This window comes from Hyperolius riggenbachi, chromosome 9, assembly GCF_040937935.1.
Source record: "Hyperolius riggenbachi isolate aHypRig1 chromosome 9, aHypRig1.pri, whole genome shotgun sequence".
Classification (NCBI taxonomy): domain Eukaryota; kingdom Metazoa; phylum Chordata; class Amphibia; order Anura; family Hyperoliidae; genus Hyperolius; species Hyperolius riggenbachi.
Genome location: NC_090654.1, coordinates 210,030,929 through 210,056,198, shown reverse-complemented (window position 1 = coordinate 210,056,198; position 25,270 = coordinate 210,030,929). Strand labels below are relative to the sequence as shown.

Below are 25,270 nucleotides of genomic sequence, written 5' to 3'. Positions count from 1 at the left end.
GATATAACCTAGCTATAACCTTGGTTTCATTCTCAAGACATTAGTCGGGTGACACCATGGCAAGTATGCATGGACATATATCAAGCAACAAAGGTGAAAGTGGGTAATGGCCAAATATGGGTTTCAAGCTACATGCCCTTTAATATCTAGAGCTACATCAAGAAAGCCCATAAAGGGCAGCACATATAGCACTAATTGTTGAAATGGTGTTAAACCAATTCACAGTACAGTACTCAGTCAGACATCTCTTTCCCTGGCTAACTATTACAAAAGAAAAGTATTTCCAGAAGGAGAAAACAATAGTGAAAAGTTAAAACAGAATTTTACAGTTGTGAAGCCCATTAAAAACATACAGGGTTATGAGTCATACTTATTATCTACCTTCAAAGGCATTTTGCAATATTCGTTGAGCAACGGGACATCAAAAACCAGACGTCTTAGGAGCTGCTGGAGCATAGAAGGCCGCATATGACTGGAAAACAACCAGCAAAGAATAGTAAGGCCACAAGGTTTGACATTTAAGAAAAAAAAGCACATTTTCTCCACTGTTGTCAGAGGCTTTTAATCATTTACAAGCAAGAAGCCTGGGGTTGGAAAAGGCTATCACTGATCATAAAAAATAGAAAACTTCTTATTTGCTTATATATTTCTTGTGAGTAGTCCTAGCCTTGCTGCATGTAAGGAGCATAGGCAAACGTAATATTTCTTACTTAACATTCAAGGCAAAATAACACAAAGATCTCCCTGGCAACCAAAGACGCGGCCCTGACATCTGCATCTCCCCACATCTGCAGTATGCAGATCTGCACCAATCATGTTTGTGTGTGTGGGTGTCCACAATGAAGATAAGTAGACAATATCAAATGCTGCTTACCCATCACCCAAATATAACAAAGCACATGCTTCACAGATTCATTCTAGATGTTAAGTGGGGAAAGCACAAATACTGTACTTTACAATATTAAGACATTTCTGATGCTAATACATTCAGGATCTTATTTTTATGTAAACTAGACAACTGCCAAATACTATCAGCTCTATATAATCACCATATGTCCTGTTTTCTTTTGTTTGCATGCAGCGCCGTTCATGTCTCACATAATTGCATGCATTATTTTTGTTCTTAGCTATGTGATTTTCTATGTGAGAAAGGAGAGGAGTCCAAAACTAACCGAATAGCAATTTGCTATTTTAAAAATGGAAATATTGTAATGATTACATATACTCCATTAAAACTGTACCTGTACTCAGACAACTACTAATAGCACGGTTTCTTCTAGTAATACATTATAATAGCGTACGCAAACAAAAACAACAACAAATAATAGTACTGTTTATTCTAGTTATACTACAGGATCTTCTCAAAAAAATTGCATATTGTGATAAAGTTCATTATTTTCTGTAATGTACTGATAAACATTAGACTTTCATATATTTTAGATTCAAATATACACAACTGAAGTAGTTCAAGCCTTTTATTGTTTTAATATTGATGATTTTGGCATACAGCTCATGAAAACCCAAATATCCTATCTCCAAAAATTAGCATATTTCATCTGACCAAAAAAAGAAAAGTGTTTTTAAAACAAAAAAAGTCGATCTTCAAATAATTATGTTCAGTTATGCACTCAATACTTGGTCGGGAATCCTTTTGCAGAAATGACTGCTTCAATGCGGCGTGGCATGGAGGCAATCAGTCTGTGGCACTGCTCAGGTGTTATGGAGGCCCAGGATGCTTCGATAGCGGTCTTAAGCTCATCCAGAGTGTTAGGTCTTGCGTCTCTCAACTATGTCTTCACAATATCCCACAGATTCTCTATGGGGTTCAAGTCAGGAGAGTTGGCAGGCCAACTGAGCACAGTAATACCATGGTCAGTAAACCATTTACCAGTGGTTTTGGCACTGTGAGCAGGTGCCAGGTCGTGCTGAAAAATGAACTCTTCATCTACATAAAGCTTTTCAGCAGATGGAAGCATGAACCCACTTTTGAACCAGAAACAGCGGCAGAAGCGCCTGACCTGGGCTACTGAGAAGCAGCACTGGACTGTTGCTCAGTGGTCCAAAGTGAATGAAAGCAACTTTTTACATGTCATTCGGAAATCAAGGTGCCAGAGTGTGGAGGAAGACTGGGGACTCGGGGAGAGGGAAATGCCAAAATGCCTGAAGTCCAGTGTCAAGTACCCACAGTCAGTGATGGTCTGGGGTGCCATGTCAGCTGCTGGTGTTGGTCCACTGTGTTTTATCAAGGGCAGGGTCAATGCAGCTAGCCATCAGGAGATTTTGGAGCACTTCATGCTTCCATCTGCTGAAAAGCTTTATGGAGATGAAGATTTAATTTTTCAGCACGACCTGGCACCTGCTCACAGTGCCAAAACCACTGGTAAATGGTTTACTGACCATGGTATTACTGTGCTCAATTGGCCTGCCAACTCTCCTGACCTGAACCCCATAGATAATCTGTGGGATATTGTGAAGAGAAAGTTGAGAGACGCAAGACCCAACACTCTGGATTAGTTTAAGGCCGCTATCGAAGCATCCTGGGCCTCCATAACACCTGAGCAGTGCCACAGGCTGATTGCCTCCATGCCACGCCGCATTGAAGCAGTCATTTCTGCAAAAGGATTCCCGACCAAGTATTGAGTGCATAACTGAACATAATTATTTGAAGGTTTACTTTTTTTGTTTTAAAAACACTTTTCTTTTATTGGTCGGATGAAATATGCTAATTTTTTGAGATAGGAATTTGGGGTTTTCATGAGCTGTATGCCAAAATCATCAATATTAAAACAATAAATGGCTTGAACTACTTCAGTTGTGTGTATTTGAATCTAAAATATATGAAAGTCTAATGTTTATCAGTACATTACAGAAAATAATGAACTTTATCACAATATGCTAATTTTTTGAGAAGATCCTGTATATGTTGTCTTGCTTTCTATAATCGTGTTGCTCTCCTGCAAGTTATCCTGTAAAAGTTGTAAGCCATAATCATCCAAATTATAACAAAGGCTTGAAATATCTTGCTTTGCTTGTAATGAGTATATTTCATATTTTTTTTACCTTTTAGGCTTCTTTCACACTAAGACGTTGCGTTAGGTGCTACGTTAAGGTCGCATAACGTGCACCTAACGCAACGCATAGTGGTGGTGGCAGAGGACGCTAGCAAAGAGCCGCGCTAAGCGGCTCTTTGATGCGTACAATAGTACGCATGCGCTGGTGGAGACCACGTGAGCGGAACACTCTGCATCACGTGGTCCCGCCTGTGACGTCAGCACAGTGCAGTGAATATTAATTAGCCATGTGGCTAATCACTGTGCCTGTGCAAGCAGGCTAACGCGGCAAAGCCGCTCTAACGCCGTAGCATGCTGCACTTTAGATTGACGTGCAGCGTTACAATGTAACGCAACGTGGGCACTGTGAACAGCCCATTGCAGTTACATTGCTGTGCGTTGGGGAGTGTTACAGGCTGCACTAACGTGCGCCTGTAACGTCTTACTGTGAAAGCAGCCTTAAGTTAAATCACTGACATAAATGACCGTTTGCAGGAAAGTCTATTTTCTTAAGTTTCACCTGTTTATTTCTGCAGAATAGGTCTGACATAGGATACGATCTTCATATTTTTACATATAAGTAAAAGGAAATATAAGCACAGAGATATAAAAAAAATGACCCTTTGGGTCTCTTTTGAAGTAGTGCACCACTTTTTAGAAAATGATCACAGTGAAAGGATAATGTTTATCAGTTACAATGAGAAATATCTTACTGGCATATTGAGAGTAGACACTCTTCAATCGTGTCTCTCTGAGCTTTGGTTAGAGAGCGTCCCTTGGACAGTCTGTAAATTGTATGCAGGGTGGAATCTATTAGTGCTGCATAGTGTTCGGTGCCAGAAAAGAGAGGAGCGCAGCGAGTGAGCAGCGGGAGCACCGCTGAGCAGATATATCGGTTCAAAGCAAGAGCCATCTCAGTGACACTCAGGGAAGCCTGTGGAAAAGAGGTAACTAGTGTAAGAGTATGCAATTGCCCAATGTATATGGCATAACATGCAAGCAGAAATGTAACACATATAGATAACCTGGTGGGATCACAGTACAGAATCAGCAGATATTGTCTGTGTTCTGTGCATGCTTCAGGCAGATAGGACTAAACAATGTGCTGAGAAACACGTGGACTAAACAATGTGCTGAGAAACCGTTGCAAAAATAACTACAAACATTAAAACCCATTCCATAAAATTATAAGAAGGAGTTTAATTAGTACTCGGTTGCAATGCAGAGACGGATTAAGCAAACAGGCTTAAAGGGACACTTAAGTAAAACAAAAAAAATGAGTTTTACTCACCTAGGGCTTCCAATAGTATATATATATATATATATATATATATATATATATATATATATATATATATATATATATATACTCACCTAAAGGATTATTAGGAACACCATACTAATATGGTCTTGGACCCCCTTTCTTCTTCAGAACTGCCTTAATTCTACGTGGCATTGATTCAACAAGGTGCTGAAAGCATTCTTTAGAAATGTTGGCCCATATTGATAGGATAGCATCTTGCAGTTGATGGAGATTTGTGGGATACAGATCCAGGGCACAAAGCTCCCGTTCCATCACATCCCAAAGATTCTCTATTGGGTTGAGATCTGGTGACTGTGGGGGCCATTTTAGTACAGTGAACTCATTATCATGTTCAGGAAACCAATTTGAAATGATTCGAGCTTTGTGACATGGTGCATTATCCTGCTGAAAGTAGCCATCAGAGGATGGGTACATGGTGGTCATGAAGGGATGGGCATGGTCAGAAACAATGCACAGGTAGCCCGTGGCATTTAAACGATGCCCCATTGGCACTAAGGGGTCTAAAGTGTGCAAAGAAAAGATCTCCCACAGTATTACACCACCACCACCAGCCAGCACAGTGGTAACAAGGCATGATGGATCCATGTTCTCATTCTGTTTAGGCCAAATTCTAACTCTATCGAGACTCATCAGACCAGGCAACATTTTTCCAGTCTTCAACTGTCCAATTTTAGTAAGCTCGTGCAAATTGTAGCCTCTTTTTCCTATTTGTAGTGGAGATGAGTGGTACCCGGTGGGGTCTTCTGCTGATGTAGCCCATCCGCCTCTAAGTTGTGCATGTTGTGGCTTCACAAATGCTTTTCTGCATACCTCGGTTGTAACAAGTGGTTATTTCAGTTAACGATGCTCTTCTATCAGCTTGAATCAGTCGGCCCATTCGCCTCTGACCTCTAGCATCAACAAGGCATTTTTGCCCACAGGACTACCGCATACTGGATGTTTTTCCCTTTTCACACCATTCTTTGTAAACCCTAGAAATGGTTGTGCGTGACAATCCCAGTAACTGAGCAGATTGTGAAATACTCAGACCGGCCCATCTGGCAATAACAACCATGCCACGCTCAAAATTGATTAAATCACCTTTCTTTCCCATTCTGACATTCAGTTTGGAGCTCAGGAGATTGTCTTGACCAGAACTGCACCCCTAAATGCATTGAAGCAACTGCCATGTGATTGGTTGAGTAGATAATTGCATTAATGAGAAATTGAACAGGCGTTCCTAATAATCCTTTAGGTGTGTGTGTGCGTGTATATGTGTATATATATATATATATATATATATATATATATATATATATATATATATATATATATATATATATATATATATATATATATATATATATATATACAGTGGTGTGAAAAGCTATTTCCCCCCTTCCTGATTTCTTATTCTTTTGCATGTTTGTCACACTTAAATGTTTCTGCTCATAAAAAAACATTAACTATTAGTCAAAGATAACATAATTGAACACAAAATGCAGTTTTAAATGATGGTTTTTATTATTTAGTGAGGAAAAAAAAACTCCAAATCTACATGGCCCTGTGTGAAAAAGTGATTGCCCCCCTTGTTAAAAAATAACTTAACTGTGGTTTATCACACCTGAGTTCAATTTCTGTAGTCACCCCCAGGCCTGATTACTGCCACACCTGTTTCAATCAAGAAATCACTTAAATAGGCACTATCTGACACAGAGAGGTAGACCAAAAGCACCTCAAAAGCTAGACATCATGCCAAGATCCAAAGAAATTCAGGAACAAATGAGAACAAAGTACTGTAATTGAGATCTATCAGTCTGGTAAAGGTTATAAAGCCATTTCTAAAGCTTTGGGACTCCAGCGAACCACAGTGAGAGCCATTATCCACAAATGGCAAAAACATGGAACAGTGATAAACCTTCCCAGGAGTGGCTGGCCGACCAAAATTGCCCCAAGAGCGCAGAGAAAACTCATCCGAGAGGCCACAAAAGACCCCAGGACAACATCTAAAGAACTGCAGGCCTCACTTGCCTCAATTAAGGTCATTGTTCATGACTCCACCATAAGAAAGAGACTGGGCAAAAACGGTTTGCATGGCAGATATCCAAGGCGCAAATACTTTTAAGCAAAAAGAACATTAAGGCTTGTCTCAATTTTGCTAAAAAAAATCTCAATGCTTGGCAAGACTTTTGGGAAAATACCTTGTGGACCGACGAGACAAAAGTTGAACTTTTTGGAAGGTGCGTGTCCCGTTACATCTGGCATAGAAGTAACACAGCATTTCAGCAAAAGAACATCATACCAACAGTAAAATATGGTGGTGGTAGTGTGATGGTCTGGGGTTGTTTTGCTGCTTCAGGACCTAGAAGGCTTGCTGTGATAGATGGAACCATGAATTATACTGTCTACCAAAAAATCCTGAAGGAGAATGTCCGGCCATCTGTTCGTCAACTCAAGCTGAAGCGATCTTGGTTGCTGCAGCAGGACAGTGACCCAAAACACACCAGCAAATCCGCCTCTGAATGACTGAAGAAAAACAAAATGAAGACTTTGGAGTGGCCTAGTCAAAGTCCTGACCTGAATCCTATTGAGATGTTGTGGCATGACCTTAAAAAGGCGGTTCATGATAGAAAACCCTCAAATAAAGCTGAATTACAACAATTCTGCAAAGATGAGTGGGCCAAAATTCCTCCAGAGCGCTGTAAAAGACTTGTTGCAAGTTATCGCAAACGCTTGATTGCAGTTATTGCTGCTAAGGGTGGCCCAACCAGTTATTAGGTTCAGGGGGGCAATTTCTTTTTCACACAGGGCCATGTAGGTTTTGAATTATTTTTCTCACTCAATAATAAAAACCATCATTTAAAACTGCATTTTGTATTCAATTATGTTATCTTTGACTAATAGTTAACGGTTTTGGATGAGCAGAAACATTTAAGTGTAACAAACATGCAAAAGAATAAGAAATAAGGAAGGGGGCAAATAGTTTTTCACACCACTGTATATATATATATATATATATATATATATATATATATATATATATATATATATATATATATATATAACATTTGGGGTATAGGAGTCTTCTACTTCCAAGATTAGCCCTTTCAGTTCACAGTTTATCTTTCACTAAAACATGGCTAAACATTCCAACTCACTTCCTGGGATAGACAGAGTAAACTTAATTGGTTGTATGATGCTAAGGTACCCCTACATCTAGCAATCTATAAGCAGATCAACAAAGAGACATATCTCTATCTGATCGGAGAGAGATCTGTTGGCTGCCCATACAACGCAGGCCGCTTCCCAAACAATTTCAGCATGAAGTTCATAACGAATTGGCCACATAAAGCCTGCCCCCCCAAATGTTAATATGCCCCCCCCCCCCCCCCGGGCCTGTGCATTGCAATCTCACCTGCTCCAATTGCTTTTGTCCGCTGCTTCCCAGAGTGCCGCCGTCACAACCAGCCACCATGTGGTGGCACGTATAGCAGATGGCGCTCAGGAGAGGCAACGAACAAGACCAGGAGTTCCTGCAGCCGAAGCAGGTGGTTTTGGTACACGGAACTCACTGTCGGGCACCGAAACCAGGCACCCCATAGCAGCAATGTGATGCTGCGCGGGGCGTGTAAGGGTAATTTTGGCTCTGGCGATTGCCAAACCCCGAATTACACCTCCCTCCGAGTTGCAAGGACTTGGAGGGGGTATAGTATTTAACGCCTCCAGGGAATTTAGCAGCATGGAGAGCTGTCATTTGGCTCTCCCGGCGTCCAACTCAACCGTGGCATACTAATACGTACGCCCTGCAGCTGCAGAGATTACAATTATCAAATCGGAAGGTTGATCAGGCCGCAACATTGCTAGATGTACAGCCAGCTTTAGTGTGTCTTTCTGCACTTAGCCTCTTTTCCTCCAGAAATGCATAGCAATAAACCTCATTGTTCACACAGCTGCCACCTTTTCCTTTCTAACATGCACTGCTGCACTTGTCATCCACTATCATCACTCCCAACTGCCTGTGCACTCACGCAGAGCATCAGGGAGCATTGCGAATTGTGATATTTACCTCCATTGAACAGTTCTCTGTTCCAGCATTACCTGCTATTGTCTGTTGTGTGGCCACAGAGTGCGAGACTCGCACACAGACTAAGCAGATACACACAGAGGTACAGCTGCGGACGTCTCGCCTTGTTCCCATGGATGAAGGATGCGGATGTCACTAAGTCTGGTCCCTGGTCCTAGAGGGACAAGAGCCCAGCCGCTGGATAAACCTATACAGGCTTACCAGCAACTGTCTAAGGTGAGATTTTTCCAGGTTCATCTGACCTCTCCTAAGAGCAACACCAATTCACCATTACCATAAATATAGGTCAATTCTGCTGGTCACAGAAGTGCTCTTCCAAACCATATCTGCACATGTACAAATTTCTTAAGCTGGCCATACATCTAGTAATGTTACAGCCTGATTGACTATCTATTTATCTAGTTTTTAAATCATGAAGATTGGTGCCGCATGCCGACAATTCCACCAATTAGGGCCGAAAATGGTTGCATGGGAAAAACCTCAGTCCAACGTGGTCAATCTGGTGCACGGCAGTAACAGCATTCAATATTGCAATGACCAACAATTGTGACAGAGCTGCGGCCGCAGTCCCCCCAAATCAAAATGTTGCCCTCCCCGCCCCCTCGGCTCGTGCAATGTTATCTCACCTGCTCCAGCTGCATTGACTTCCAGCCCCATCCACTGCTTCTCCTGAGCACCACCAGGCATGTGTGTGTGACAATATACGCATCACCTTGTGGTGGCTGCATGTGATGGAGGTGCTCAGGATAAGCAGCGGACGAGACCAGGAGTCACCGCAGCTGGAGGGGGGGCACAGTAATATTTGGGAAGACAGCGGTGCAGGTGGCATCACAAGGCCAATTCCAAAGAGAGTTTGTGCCAGATTTGATCGGGGTATTGGCGGTGTATGAACAGCCAACATATCTCTCTCCGATCAGATTTGATCTGAGAGAGTTCTGTCTTTTAGTCGATCAGCGCCTTAACTCTCCCCCACTCTATCTACAACTAAATGTATGCTTTGGCTTTAGTTCCACTTAGTGAATAAACACTACTTTTATCATAAATGCTTTACTGTTATTGTGATATGACAAATGTACATTATGTTCATTTACCTGGGAATAAAGGAAAACTCCAGGAAGTGCGACTGGATCTTGAAATGATCAGGTATAATATTTGTAATTTGTATACCATTTAAAAATATCCCTGCATACAAAAGTTTTAGGCTGCAAATAGTTTTACTTCCATCAGTAGCTGGATGACTTGTGCAGTTTACATGAGACTTCCTGCTGCTGCACTCTCTCTGAAGGCTGGGGCAAACCCTGGTAGGTAGGCTTCCTTGCAATTTCATCACAACTTTTATACATGTCCCCAAATATGGGTCATTCTCAAAAGAGGTTACAGTAGACAAAACACAAATCCTATTGGCCATACAGGACAGCAAGGGTATACACCCTCGAATAAAGACAAGCATGCAAATGTGGTTTCTTTGCTGTGATTCCCAAACAACATATAATAAACAAAAAAAGAAGAGGGTGTGCCATTGTGATGTATAGCAGTGGATGGAGTTCCTGCATCCAACCATACGAAAAGTTAGAGGAGTCCCAATGGCCAGGGCAAGCACACTGCACCTCAGTAGAAACAATCATTTACCCTCTGCACTCAATCACTCACAACAAGCTGGAACTCTAGTTATGATACAAACATACAGAATGCACGTTGTATTCAATGCAGTAATAGAGGATATTCTCTTCCAAAATGGATTGCATGCAAAACATTCTGTACTAAACCCTTTCACCACTGTTGAGGTTTCCTTGGTTTGAAAGGGTCCCTACTCTACCCACACTAGTTAGCAAGCAAGTAAACATTTCATGCTCATGAACCTGGGATTCACGCTGAGGCCTGTCAGGTTCTACCTATGAAGGAAAAACATGCATGCACATAAATTAGTCTAAAATCTCCAGCGAGGGACAAACTGCACTACTCACACCATTATGTAAATAGGCTGTGCTAGCATAGGAGCAGGAGAGTTACAGCCTGCAGCCAGGCCACAATGGCTGCTGAAATATACACTCAAGCTAGGGAAGCTATGTTCATCCAGTTGAGTTGTGGGCCCAGGATTTAAAAGAGAGAGGAGGTGCTAAGGAGTGGTCAATTTACATACAAACAGTCATTTACCATCTGCACTCAAACACTCACAACAAGCTGGAACTCTAGAAATGATAAAATATCTAGAATGCAAGTTGTATTTGATGCCCTAATGGAGTATATTTACTTCCAAAATGGATTGCATGCAAAAATATTTTCTGCTAAAACCTTTAACCAGCGTTGAGGTTTCCATGGTTCAAAAAAGTCCTTACTCTACCCACACCAGTCAGAAAGCAAGCAAACATTTCATGCTTATTAACCTGGGACTTAAGCTGAGGCCTGTCAGGTTCTACCCATGAAGGGAAGACATGCATGCACATTAAATCAGCCTAAAATCTCCAGGGGATCACAAACTACACTACCCCCACTACTAGAGTGAGAAGTGCAGTTTTTCACTTACTGGAGATTTTATACTGATTTATGTGCATGCATGTGTTCCATTCATAAGTAAATTCTGACAGGGTTCTCACACTACTGGTATGAGTAGTGCAGTTTGTTGTTTTCTGATGATTTTACTGACTTGTGTGGGTGGAGTAGCGATCATTTCAATCTGAGGAAACCTCAACGCTGGTGAAATGGTTTAGTGCAGAATGTTTTTGCATGCAGTCCATTTTGGAAGTGAATTTCCTCCATTAGTGCATTGAAAACAATTGCATTCTATGGGCTTGATTCACAAAACTGTTAGCACGTTGTGAAAAGTGTTTCGCGTGACATTTTGCTTGTTGACGGTTATCGCACGTAAAAAATTGCGTTCGCGAGTTAACACAAAATTTTCTCGTGTTAATGGTCGCGTTCGCGTGATACATTTGCGTTAATGCACAAACACGAACGTAAACGCGCGAAAAATTCGCATTATCGCACAAATGCAAATTTTTGCATGCGATACCCGGTTTTTGCACGAAAACGCGCTAAAAGCCGTGCTAACAGTTAGCACCGTTTTGTGAATCAAGCCCCATATGTTTTTATCATTACTAGAGTTCCAGCTTGTTGTGACTGTTTGCGTGCAGAGATTTATTGACTGTTTTTAATTAAATTGACCACTCCCCTTAGCACCTCCCCTTTAAATCCTGGACCCAAAAAAGGATGAGCATAGCTTCCCTTGCATGAGTGCACCCTGGTGGAGAGATGGTGCAGACAGGTACCAATTTCCCTACAATTTACAAGGGAATGAAGGAAAACCGAAACTTGATTTTCCAGCACATTTTTTGGAAGTCTCCTGAAACTTCCTCAGGGCAGCACATTCAAACAGATTGTAAAGGGTATTCATAACATACAAAGATGTGCCACTTAAAAAAAAAATTAAGCATTTTATTCTTGTAAGAAACAAACAGGTCTCGATAAAAAAAATAATAAAACAAAACAAAAAATTAGAAACGGAAAAAAACCCTGCTTCACAAAAAAATTAAAAAAAGGTTAAAAAAAAATGTAATTAACTGGGCAACTACATTAAACATCAACCCCCTCTCTTGTACATACCAGCCAAAATCAAAAGACGAACATAATAATGTAAAGTAAAACAGCTCCAGATTGTATAGAAAGATTAGGTGTGAAATGTCTCAGTGCACACATTTGAACCATCTGGCTGCAAAGTTTGGATTCAGTATGATTGTCACATAACTTGCTAACATTAACTTATCTATTTAAATACGTTAAGAATGGCATTTGTTTGATTGGAAGAAGGAAGATGTTATGTAACAGTATGGTGATTCTGTCACCAGTGGTCAGCATGGACTCTCCCGGGGTGCGGCGTCTAAGTGGCTACAAGTCTTCACCAATACTCTGCAAGGAATGATAGGCTGCCACCTATAGTCCTATAGTGGGCAATAGACTATTTTGCTGCTTCGTAGCCAACAGGTCATGACACCAGGACTGCTTTACTGGAGAAAAATATAATAAATACACCACAGGATGAAAGGCAAATGAGTACAGGCCACTGGCTGGAAAAACCATAGTCGACTGGTTGAAGTCTGGGCAGGTGGCAGGCAAATGTACATGTGACTTCCTGTTTGTGGCACATTAGTATATGTGGGGGGGGGAACTTTTCAAGATGGGTGGTGACCATGGCGGCCATTTTGAATCCAACTTTTGTTTTTTTCAATAGGAAGAGGGTCATGTGACACATCAAACTTATTGGGAATTTCACAAGAAAAACAATGGTGTGCTTGGTTTTAATGTAACTTTATTCTTTCATGAGTTATTTACAAGTTTCTAAACACTTATAAAATGTGTTCAAGGTGCTGCCCACTGTGTTGGGTTGTCAATGCAACCCTCTTCTCCCACTCCTCATATACTGATAGCAACACCGCAGGAGAAATGCTAGCACAGGTTTCCAGTATCCGTAGTTTCAGGTTCTGTACATCTCGTATCTTCACAGCATAGACAATTGCCTTCAGATGACCCCAAAGATAAAAGTCCAAAGGAGTCAGATCGGGAGACCTTGGGGGCCATTTAACCACTTCCCGACCGCCCACTACACAGGGGCGGCGGGGAAGTGGAGCCCTGCAGGACGGCCTCACCCACAGAGGCGGCGGTCCATTTAAGGGCATGGGCGGAGCGATCGCGTCATCCGTGACGCGATCCTCCGCCAGCGCCTGTCACTGCTCGCTCGCCGCAACATCCCGCCGGCTATACGGAAGCGCCGGCGGGATGTTAACCCCGCGATCGCCGCATACAAAGTGTATAATACACTTTGTAATGTTTACAAAGTGTATTATACAGGCTGCCTCCTGCCCTGGTGGTCCCAGTGTCCGAGGGACCACCAGGGCAGGCTGCAGCCACCCTAGTCTGCACCCAAGCACACTGATTTCTCCCCCCCCTGCCCCAGATCGCCCACAGCACCCATCAGACCCCCCCCCTGCCCACCCCCAGACCACTGTTTGCACCCAATCACCCCCCTAATCACCCATCAATCACTCCCTGTCACTATCTGTCAACGCTATTTTTTTTTTATCCCCCCCCCTGCTCCCTGCCCCCTCCTGACCCCCCCCCCACCCCTCAGATTCTCCCCAGACCCCCCCCCCAGACCACCCCCCCCTGTTTACTGTATGCATCTATCCCCCTGATCACCTGTCAATCACCTGTCAATCACCCGTCAATCACCCATCAATCACCCGTCAATCACCCCCTGTCACTGCCACCCATCAATCAGCCCCTAACCTGCCCCTTGCGGGCAATCTGATCACCCCCCCACACCAATAGATCGCCCACAGATCCGACATCAGATCACCTCCCAAATCCATTGTTTACATCTATTCTCTCCTCTAAACACCCACTAATTACCCATCAATCACCCATCAATCACCCCCTATCACCACTTGTCACTTTTACCTATCAGATCAGACCCTAATCTGCCCCTTGCGGGCACCCAATCACCCGCCCACACGCTCAGATTGCCCTCTGACCCCCCCTTATCAATTCACCAGTGCATTAATTACATCTGTTCTTCCCTGTAATAACCCACTGATCACCTGTCAATCACCTGCCAATCACCTATCACCCATCAATCACCCCCTGTCACCCCCTGTCACTGCCACCCATCAATCAGCCCCTAACCTGCCCCTTGCGGGCAATCAGATCACCCACCCACACCATTAGATCGCCCGCAAACCCGCCGTCAGATTACCTCCCAAATGTATCGTTTACATCTTTTATCTTCTCTAAACACCCACTAATTACCCATCAATCACCCCCTATCACCACCTGTCACTGTTACCTATCAGATCAGACCCTAATCTGCCCCTTGCGGGCACCCAATCACCCGCCCACACGCTCAGATTGCCCTCAGACCCCCCCCCCCCCTTATCAATTCGCCAGTGCATTAATTACATCTGTCCTTCCCTGTAATAACCCACTAATCACCTGTCAATCACCTGCCAATCACCTATCACCCATCAATCACCCCCTGTCACTGCCACCCAACAATCAGCCCCTAACCTGCCCCTTGCGGGCAATCTGATCACCCACCCACACCAATAGATCGCCCGCAGATCCGACATCAGATCACCACCCAAGCGCAGTGTTTCCATCTATTCTCTCCTCTAAACACCCACTAATTACCCATCAATCACCCATCAATCACTCCCTATCACCACCTGTCACTGTTACCTATCAGATCAGACCCTAATCTGCCCCTTGCGGGCACCCAATCGACCGCCTACACGCTCAGATTGCCCTCAGACCCCCCCTTATCAATTCGCCAGTGCAATATTTACATCTGTTCTCCCCTGTAATAACCCACTGATTACCTGTCAATCACCTATCAATCACCCATCAATCACCCCCTGTCACTGCCACCCATCAATCACCCCCTGTCACTGCCACCCATCAATCACCCGCTGTCACTGCCACCCATCAATCAGCCCCTAACCTGCCCCTTGCGGGCAAACTGATCACCCACCCACACCAATAGATCGCCCGCAGATCCGACATCAGATCACCACCCAAGCGCAGTGTTTCCATCTATTCTCTACCCTAAACACCCACTAATTACCCATCAATCACCCCCTGTCACTGCTACCTATCAGATTAGACCCCTATCTGCCCCTAGGGCACTCAATCACCCGCCCACACCCTCAGAATGCCCTCAGACCCCAGCCCTGATCACCTCGCCAGTGCATTGCTTGCATCCATTCCCCCCTCTAATCACACCTTGAGACACCCATCAATCACCTCCTGTCACCCCCTAGCACACCTACCCATCAGATCAGGCCCCAATTTGCCCCGTGTGGGCTCCTGATCACTCGGCCAAACCCTCAGACCCCCTTCCGATCACCTCCCCAGTGCATGGATTGCATCTATTTTCCCCTCTAACCACCCCCTGAGACACCCATCAATCACCTCCTGTCACCCCCTAGCACTCCTATCCATCAGATCAGGCCCAATACAACCTGTCATCTAAAAGGCCACCCTGCTTATGACCGGTTCCACAAAATTCGCCCCCTCATAGACCACCTGTCATCAAAATTTGCAGATGCTTATACCCCTGAACAGTCATTTTGAGACATTTGGTTTCCAGACTACTCACGGTTTTGGGCCTGTAAAATGCCAGGGCGGTATAGGAACCCCACAAGTGACCCCATTTTAGAAAAAAAAGACACCCCAAGGTATTATGTTAGGTGTATGACGAGTTCATAGAAGATTTAATTTTTTGTCAAAAGTTAGCGGAAATTAATTTTTATTGTTTTTTTTTTCACAAAGTGTCATTTTTCACTAACTTGTGACAAAAAATAAAATCTTCTATGAACTCGCCATACACCTAACGGAATACCTTGGGGTGTCTTCTTTCTAAAATGGGGTCACTTGTGGGGTTCCTATACTGCCCTGGCATTTTAGGGGCCCTAAACCGCGAGGAGTAGTCTAGAAAACAAATGCTTCAAAATGACCTGTGAATAGGACGTTGGGCCCCTTAGCGCACCTAGGCTGCAAAAAAGTGTCACACATGTGGTACCGCCGTACTCAGGAAAAGTAGTATAATGTGTTTTGGGGTGTATTTTTACACATACCCATGCTGGGTGGGAGAAATTTCTATGTAAATGGACAATTGTGTGTAAAAAAATCAAACAATTGTCATTTACAGAGATATTTCTCCCACTTAGCATGGGTATGTGTAAAAATACACCCCAAAACGCATTATACTACTTCTCCTGAGTACAGCGGTACCACATGTGTGGCACTTTTTTACACCCTAAGTACGCTAAGGGGCCCAAAGTCCAATGAGTACCTTTAGGATTTCACAGGTCATTTTGCGACATTTGGTTTCAAGACTACTCCTCACGGTTTAGGGCCCCTAAAATGCCAGGGCAGTATAGGAACCCCACAAATGACCCCATTCTAGAAAGAAGACACCCAAAGGTATTCCGTACGGAGTATGGTGAGTTCATAGAAGATTTTATTTTTTGTCACAAGTTAGCGGAAAATGACACTTTGTGAAAAAAAACTATTAAAATCAATTTCCGCTAACTTGTGACAAAAAAATAAAATCTTCTATGAACTCACCATACTCCTAACGGAATACCTTGGGGTGTCTTCTTTCTAAAATGGGGTCATTAGTGGGGTTCCTATACTGCCCTGGCATTTTAGGGGCCCTAAACCGTGAGGAGTAGTCTTGAAACAAAAATGACCTGTGAAATCCTAAAGGTACTCATTGGACTTTGGGCCCCTTAGTGCAGTTAGGGTGCAAAAAAGTGCCACACATGTGGTATCGCCGTACTCGGGAGAAGTAGTACAATGTGTTTTGGGGTGTATTTTTACACATACCCATGCTGGGTGGGAGAAATACCTCTGTAAATGACAATCTTTTGATTTTTTTACACACAATTGTCCATTTACAGAGGTATTTCTCCCACCCAGCATGGATATGTGTAAAAATACACCCCAAAACACATTGTACTACTTCTCCCGAGTATGGCGATACCACATGTGTGGCACTTTTTTGCACCCTAACTGCGCTAAAGGGCCCAAAGTCCAATGAGTACCTTTAGGATTTCACAGGTCATTTTGAGAAATTTCGTTTCAAGACTACTCCTCACGGTTTAGGGCCCCTAAAATGCCAGGGCAGTATAGGAACCCCACAAATGACCCCATTTTAGAAAGAAGACACCCCAAGGTATTCCGTTAGGAGTATGGTGAGTTCATAGAAGATTTTATTTTTTGTCAAAAGTTAGCGGAAATTGATTTTAATTGTGTTTTTTCACAAAGTGTCATTTTCCGCTAACTTGTGACAAAAAATAAAATCTTCTATGAACTCGCCATACTACTAACGGAATACCTTGGGGTGTCTTCTTTCTAAAATGGGGTCATTTGTGGGGTTCCTATACTGCCCTGGCATTTTAGGGGCCCTAAACCGTGAGGAGTAGTCTTGAAACGAAATTTCTCAAAATGACCTGTGAAATCCTAAAGGTACTCATTGGACTTTGGGCCCTTTAGCGCAGTTAGGGTGCAAAAAAGTGCCACACATGTGGTATCGCCGTACTCAGGAGAAGTAGTATAATGTGTTTTGTGGTGTATTTTTACACATACCCATGCTGAGTGGGAGAAATATCTCTGTAAATGGACAATTGTGTGTAAAAAAAATTAACAAATTGTCATTTACAGAGATATTTCTCCCACCCAGCATGGGTATGTGTAAAAATACACCCCAAAACACATTATACTACTTCTCCTGAGTACGGCAATACCACATGTGTGGCACTTTTTTGCAGCCTAACTGCGCTAAGGGGTCCAAAGTCCAATGAGCACCTTTAGGCTTTACAGGGGTGCTTACAATTTAGCACCCCCCAAAATGTCAGGACAGTAAACACACCCCACAAATGATCCCATTTTGGAAAGTAGACCCTTCAAGGTATTCAGAGAGGGGCATGGTGAGTCCGTGGCAGATTTCATTTTTTTTTTGTCGCAAGTTAGAAGAAATGGAAACTTTTTTTTTTTTTTTTTTTTCTCACAAAGTGTCATTTTCCGCTTACTTGTGACAAAAAATAATATCTTCTATGAACTCACTATGCCTCTCAGTGAATACTTTGGGATGTCTTCTTTCCAAAATGGGGTCATTTGGGGGGTATTTATACTATCCTGGAATTCTAGCCCCTCATGAAACATGACAGGGGGTCAGAAAAGTCAGAGATGCTTGAAAATGGGAAAATTCACTTTTGGCACCATAGTTTGTAAACGCTATAACTTTTACCCAAACCAATAAATATACACTGAATGGGTTTTTTTTTATCAAAAACATGTTTGTCCACATTTTTCGCGCTGCATGTATACAGAAATTTTACTTTATTTGAAAACTGTCAGCACAGAAAGTTAAAAAAATCATTTTTTTGCCAAAATTCATGTCTTTTTTGATGAATATAATAAAAAGTAAAAATCGCAGGAGCAATCAAATAGCATCAAAAGAAAGCTTTATTAGTGACAAGAAAAGGAGCCAAAATTCATTTAGGTGGTAGGTTGTATGAGCGAGCAATAAACCGTGAAAGCTGCAGTGGTCTGAATGGAAAAAAAGTGGCCGGTCCTTAAGGGGTAGAAAGCCCTAGGTCCTCAAGTGGTTAACTGGCCCACAATGCCCAATCCACTTTCCAGGAAACTGTTCATCTAGGAATGCTCGGACCTGACACTAGTGTTGGGCGAACAGTGTTCGCCACTGTTCGGGTTCTGCAGAACATCACCCTGTTCGGGTGATGTTCGGGTTCGGCCGAACACCTGATGGTGTTCGGCCAAACTGTTCGGCCATATGGCCGAACTAAGAGCGCATGGCCGAACGTTACCCGAACGTTCGGCTAGCGCTGTGATTGGCCGAACGGGTCACGTGTAGTGTTGGGCGAACATCTAGATGTTCGGGTTCGGGCCGAACATGGCCGCGATGTTCGGGTGTTCGAGCCGAACTCCGAACATAATGGAAGTCAATGGGGACCCGAACTTTCGTGCTTTGTAAAGCCTCCTTATATGCTACATACCCCAAATTTACAGGGTATATGCACCTTGGGAGTGGGTACAAGAGGAAAAAAAATTAGCAAAAAGAGCTTATAGTTTTTGAGAAAATCGATTTTAAAGTTTCAAAGGGAAAACTGTCTTTTAAATGCAGGAAATGTCTGTTTTCTTTGCACAGGTAACATGCTTTTTGTCGGCATGCAGTCATAAATGTAATACATATAAGAGGTTCCAGGAAAAGGGACCGGTAACGCAAACCCAGCACCAGCACACGTGATGGAACAGGAGGAGGGTGGCGCAGGAGGAGAAGGCCACGCTTTGAGACACAACAACCCAGGCCTTGCATGAGGACAAGAAGCGTGCGGATAGCAATTTGCGTTTTGTCGCCATGCAGTCATAAATGTAGTACAGATGAGAGGTTCAATAAACAGGGACCGGAAACGCTAACCCATCACAGATGTTCATTGTTCATGTTACTTGGTTGGGGTCCGGGAGTGTTGCGTAGTCGTTTCCAATCCAGGATTGATTCATTTTAATTTGAGTCAGACGGTCTGCATTTTCTGTGGAGAGGCGGATACGCCGATCTGTGACAATGCCTCCGGCAGCACTGAAACAGCGTTCCGACATAACGCTGGCTGCCGGGCAAGCCAGCACCTCTATTGCGTACATTGCCAGTTTGTGCCAGGTGTCTAGCTTCGATACCCAATAGTTGAAGGGTGCAGATGGATTGTTCAACACAGCTATGCCATCTGACATGTAGTCCTTGACCATCTTCTCCAGGCGATCGGTGTTGGAGGTGGATCTGCACGCTTGCTGTTCTGTGTGCTACTGCATGGGTGTCAGAAAATGTTCCCACTCCAAGGACACTGCCGATACCATTCCCTTTTGGGCACTAGCTGCGGCTTGTGTTGTTTGCTGCCCTCCTGGTCGTCCTAGGTTTGCGGAAGTCAGTCTGTCGGCGAACAACTGGCTAGAGGAGGGGGAGGATGTCAATCTCCTCTTTAAAGTCTCCACAAGGGCCTGCTGGTATTCTTCCATTTTGACCTGTCGGACTCTTTCTTCAAGCAGTTTTGGAACATTGTGTTTGTACCGTGGATCCAGAAGGGTATAAACCCAGTAATTGGTGTTGTCCAGAATGCGCACAATGCGTGGGTGGCGTTCAATGCAGTCCTAGGCCGAAGAGGTCATAGCCTAGGGTCACAAAAACCTGTTTATTTGGGCTATTTCAATGGTAGTGATGGTGACGTACATAAATCTCAGCCATGGCCGTTAGCAACGTCTGAATTTCACGAAATGTCTCATGCAGGTAAAAGACATATTGTTAGACTTGGATTCCAAAGATGGGGTCCCTACATCTCTGCAAACCAGAGTTACAGGGGTCCAAAATTGGTAAAATCCCCCATAGGCTTTCATTGGGCCTACTATTTACCGTTCCAAAATCTCACACCATTTCAAAGGGCAATGGCTCAGCAGTTGCAAAACTCACCAGTCATGATCCCCCTAAGGGTCCCTACAATGCTAGAAAATTTGGTACTGCTGAGCCATTGCCCTTTGAAAAGATGTGAGATTTTGGAAGTAAAATAGGGAGGCAATGAAAGTCTATGGGGGATTTTACCAATTTTGGACCCCTGTAACTCTGGTTTGCAGAGATGTAGGGACCCCATCTTTGGAATCCAAGTCTTACAATATGTCTTCTACCTGCATGAGACATTTCGTGAAATTCAGACGTTGTTAACGGCCATAGCTGAGATTTATGTACGTCACCATCACTACCATTGAAATAGCCCAAATAAACAGGTTTTTGTGACCCTAGGCTATGACCTCTTTGGCCTAGGGGCCCGAAACTCACCAGTCATGTTCCCCCTAAGGGTCCCTACAATGCTAGAAAATTTGGTACTGCTGAGCCATTGCCCTTTGAAAAGATGTGAGATTTTGGAAAGTGAAATAGGGAGGCAATGAAAGTCTATGGGGGATTTTACCAATTTTGGACCCCTGTAACTCTGGTTTGCAGAGATGTAGGGACCCCATCTTTGGAATCCAAGTCTAACAATATGTCTTCTACCTGCATGAGACATTTCGTGAAATTCAGACGTTGTTAACGGCCATAGCTGAGATTTATGTACGTCACCATCACTACCATTGAAATAGCCCAAATAAACAGGTTTTTGTGACCCTAGGCTATGACCTCTTTGGCCTAGGGGCCCGAAACTCACCAGTCATGTTCCCCCTAAGGGTCCCTACAATGCTAGAAAATTTGGTACTGCTGAGCCATTGCCCTTTGAAAAGATGTGAGATTTTGGAAAGTGAAATAGGGAGGCAATGAAAGTCTATGGGGGATTTTACCAATTTTGGACCCCTGTAACTCTGGTTTGCAGAGATGTAGGGACCCCATCTTTGGAATCCAAGTCTAACAATATGTCTTCTACCTGCATGAGACATTTCGTGAAATTCAGACGTTGCTAACGGCCATAGCTGAGATTTATGTACGTCACCATCACTACCATTGAAATAGCCCAAATAAACAGGTTTTTGTGACCCTAGGCTATGACCTCTTTGGCCTAGGGGCCCGAAACTCACCAGTCATGTTCCCGCTAAGGGTCCCTACAATGCTAGAAAATTTGGTACTGCTGAGCCATTGCCCTTTGAAAAGATGTGAGATTTTGGAAAGTGAAATAGGGAGGCAATGAAAGTCTATGGGGGATTTTACCAATTTTGGACCCCTGTAACTCTGGTTTGCAGAGATGTAGGGACCCCATCTTTGGAATCCAAGTCTAACAATATGTCTTCTACCTGCATGAGACATTTCGTGAAATTCAGACGTTGTTAACGGCCATGGCTGAGATTTATGTACGTCACCATCACTACCATTGAAATAGCCCAAATAAACAGGTTTTTGTGACCCTAGGCTATGACCTCTTTGGCCTAGGGGCCCGAAACTCACCAGTCATGTTCCCCCTAAGGGTCCCTACAATGCTAGAAAATTTGGTACTGCTGAGCCATTGCCCTTTGAAAAGATGTGAGATTTTGGAAAGTGAAATAGGGAGGCAATGAAAGTCTATGGGGGATTTTACCAATTTTGGACCCCTGTAACTCTGGTTTGCAGAGATGTAGGGACCCCATCTTTGGAATCCAAGTCTAACAATATGTCTTCTACCTGCATGAGACATTTCGTGAAATTCAGACGTTGCTAACGGCCATAGCTGAGATTTATGTACGTCACCATCACTACCATTGAAATAGCCCAAATAAACAGGTTTTTGTGACCCTAGGCTATGACCTCTTTGGCCTAGGGGCCCGAAACTCACCAGTCATGTTCCCGCTAAGGGTCCCTACAATGCTAGAAAATTTGGTACTGCTGAGCCATTGCCCTTTGAAAAGATGTGAGATTTTGGAAAGTGAAATAGGGAGGCAATGAAAGTCTATGGGGGATTTTACCAATTTTGGACCCCTGTAACTCTGGTTTGCAGAGATGTAGGGACCCCATCTTTGGAATCCAAGTCTAACAATATGTCTTCTACCTGTATGAGACATTTCGTGAAATTCAGACGTTGCTAACGGCCATGGCTGAGATTTATGTACGTCACCATCACTACCATTGAAATAGCCCAAATAAACAGGTTTTTGTGACCCTAGGCTATGACCTCTTTGGCCTAGGGGCCCGAAACTCACCAGTCATGTTCCCCCTAAGGGTCCCTACAATGCTAGAAAATTTGGTACTGCTGAGCCATTGCCCTTTGAAAAGATGTGAGATTTTGGAAAGTGAAATAGGGAGGCAATGAAAGTCTATGGGGGATTTTACCAATTTTGGACCCCTGTAACTCTGGTTTGCAGAGATGTAGGGACCCCATCTTTGGAATCCAAGTCTAACAATATGTCTTCTACCTGCATGAGACATTTCGTGAAATTCAGACGTTGCTAACGGCCATGGCTGAGATTTATGTACGTCACCATCACTACCATTGAAATAGCCCAAATAAACAGGTTTTTGTGACCCTAGGCTATGACCTCTTCGGCCTAGGACTGCATTGAACGCCACCCACGCATTGTGCGCATTCTGGACAACACCAATTACTGGGTTTATACCCTTCTGGATCCACGGTACAAACACAATGTTCCAAAACTGCTTGAAGAAAGAGTCCGACAGGTCAAAATGGAAGAATACCAGCAGGCCCTTGTGGAGACTTTAAAGAGGAGATTGACATCCTCCCCCTCCTCTAGCTAGTTGTACGCCGGCAGACTGCCTTCCGCAAACCCAGGACGACCAGGAGGGCAGCAAACAACACAAGCCGCAGCTAGTGCCCAAAAGGGAATGGTATCGGCAGTGTCCTTGGAGTGGGAAAATTTTCTGACACCCATGCAGCAGCACACAGAACAGCAAGCGTGCAGATCCACCTCCAACACCGATCGCCTGGAGAAGATGGTCAAGGACTACATGTCAGATGGCATAGCTGTGTTGAACAATCCATCTGCACCCTTCAACTATTGGGTATCGAAGCTAGACACCTGGCACAAACTAGCAATGTACGCAATAGAGGTGCTGGCTTGCCCGGCAGCCAGCGTTATGTCGGAACGCTGTTTTAGTGCTGCCGGAGGCATCGTCACAGATCGGCGTATCCGCCTCTCCACAGAAAATGCAGACCGTCTGACTCAAATTAAAATGAATCAATCCTGGATTGGAAACGACTACGCAACACTCCCGGACCCCAACCAAGTAACATGAACAATGAACATCTGTGATGGGTTAGCGTTTCCGGTCCCTGTTTATTGAACCTCTCATCTGTATTTAATTAATGACTGCATGGCGACAAAACGCAAATTGCTATCCGCACGCTTCTTGTCCTCATGCAAGGCCTGGGTTGTTGTGTCTCAAAGCGTGGCCTTCTCCTCCTGCGCCACCCTCCTCCTGTTCCATCACGTGTGCTGCTGCTGGGTTAGCGTTACCGGTCCCTTTTCCTGGAACCTCTTATATGTATTACATTTATGACAGCATGCCGACAAAAAGCATGTTACCTGTGCAAAGAAAACAGACATTTCCCGCATTTAAAAGACAGTTTTCCCTTTGAAACTTTAAAATCGATTTTCTCAAAAACTATAAGCTCTTTTTGCTAATTTTTTTTTCCTCTTGTACCCACTCCCAAGGTGCACATACCCTTTGGGGTATGTAGCATGTAAGGAGGCTTTACAAAGCACAAAAGTTCGGGTCCCCATTGACTTCCATTATGTTCGGAGTTCGGCTCGAACACCCGAACATCGCGGCCATGTTCGGCCTGTTCGGCCCGAACATCTAGGTGTTCGCCCAACACTACCTGACACCCATAATGTGGTGGTGCACCATCTTGCTGGAAAAACTCAGGGAACGTGCCAGCTTCAGCACATAAAGAGGGAAACACATCATCATGTAGCAATTTCGCATATCCACTGGCCTTGAGGTTTCCATTGATGAAAAATGGCCCTACTATCTTTGTACCCCATATACCACACCATACCATCAATTTTTTTGCTCCAACAATCTTGGAGGGATGTATCCAATGTGGGTTAGTGTCAGACCAATAGCGGTGGTTTTGTTTGTTAACTTCACCATTCTCATAAAAGTTTGCCTCATCACTGAACAAAATCTTCTGTGTAAACTGAGGGTCCTGTTCCAATTTTTTTTTTGCCCATTCTGCAAATTCAGTGTGCCAATCTGGGTTATCCTCGTTGAGATGCTGCAGTAGCTGGAGTTTGTAAGGGTGCCATTTGTGAGTAGCTAAGATCCGTCGAAGGGATGTTAAACTAATGCCACTCTCCAATGTCATGCGGCAAGTGCTACGCTGTGGGCTCTTGCTGAATGAAGCTAGGACAGCCACTGATGTTTCTTCATTAGTGACAGATTTCATGCGTCCACATTTTGGCAAATTCAACACTAAACCAGTTTCACAAAACTTAGCAAGCAGTGCAATGACCCGGTTACTGCGTTCACAAGATAGCTACACAATTTCTATCCGCTCCTCACGTTTTAATCTTTGCAACATGTCAATGGCTGTAGACAAAAAAGAAACTTGTAAATAACTCATGAAAGAATAAAGTTATGTTAAAACCAAGCACACCATTGTTTTTCTTGTGAAATTCCCAATAAGTTTGATGGGTCACATGACCCTCTTCATATTGAAAAAACAAGTTGGATTCAAAATGGGCGCCTTTAAAATGGCCGCCATGGTCACCACAAATCTTGAAAAGTTCCCCCCCTCACATATACTAATGTGCCACTAACAGGAAGTTAATATCACCAACCATTCCCATTTTATTAAG

The 25,270-nt window shown here is 43.7% G+C and overlaps 1 protein-coding gene across 12 annotated transcripts in view; it reads right to left on the bottom strand.

Moving 5' to 3' along the window:
* Positions 1-25,270, bottom strand: part of RYR3 (ryanodine receptor 3) — a 1,134,733-nt gene that overhangs the window by 422,997 nt on the left and 686,466 nt on the right. For 7 of the 12 annotated variants that reach the window (XM_068253938.1, XM_068253930.1, XM_068253931.1 and 4 more), the window contains 3 exons: positions 10,297-10,329; positions 3,764-3,984; positions 382-472 (listed from right to left, as the gene is read on the bottom strand). In XM_068253938.1, coding sequence (XP_068110039.1) covers positions 382-472; positions 3,764-3,984; positions 10,297-10,329 — 345 coding nt within the window. The remainder of the gene's footprint in view (positions 1-381; positions 473-3,763; positions 3,985-10,296; positions 10,330-25,270) is intronic. The other 5 variants (XM_068253934.1, XM_068253935.1, XM_068253936.1 and 2 more) reach the window with 1 other exon arrangement.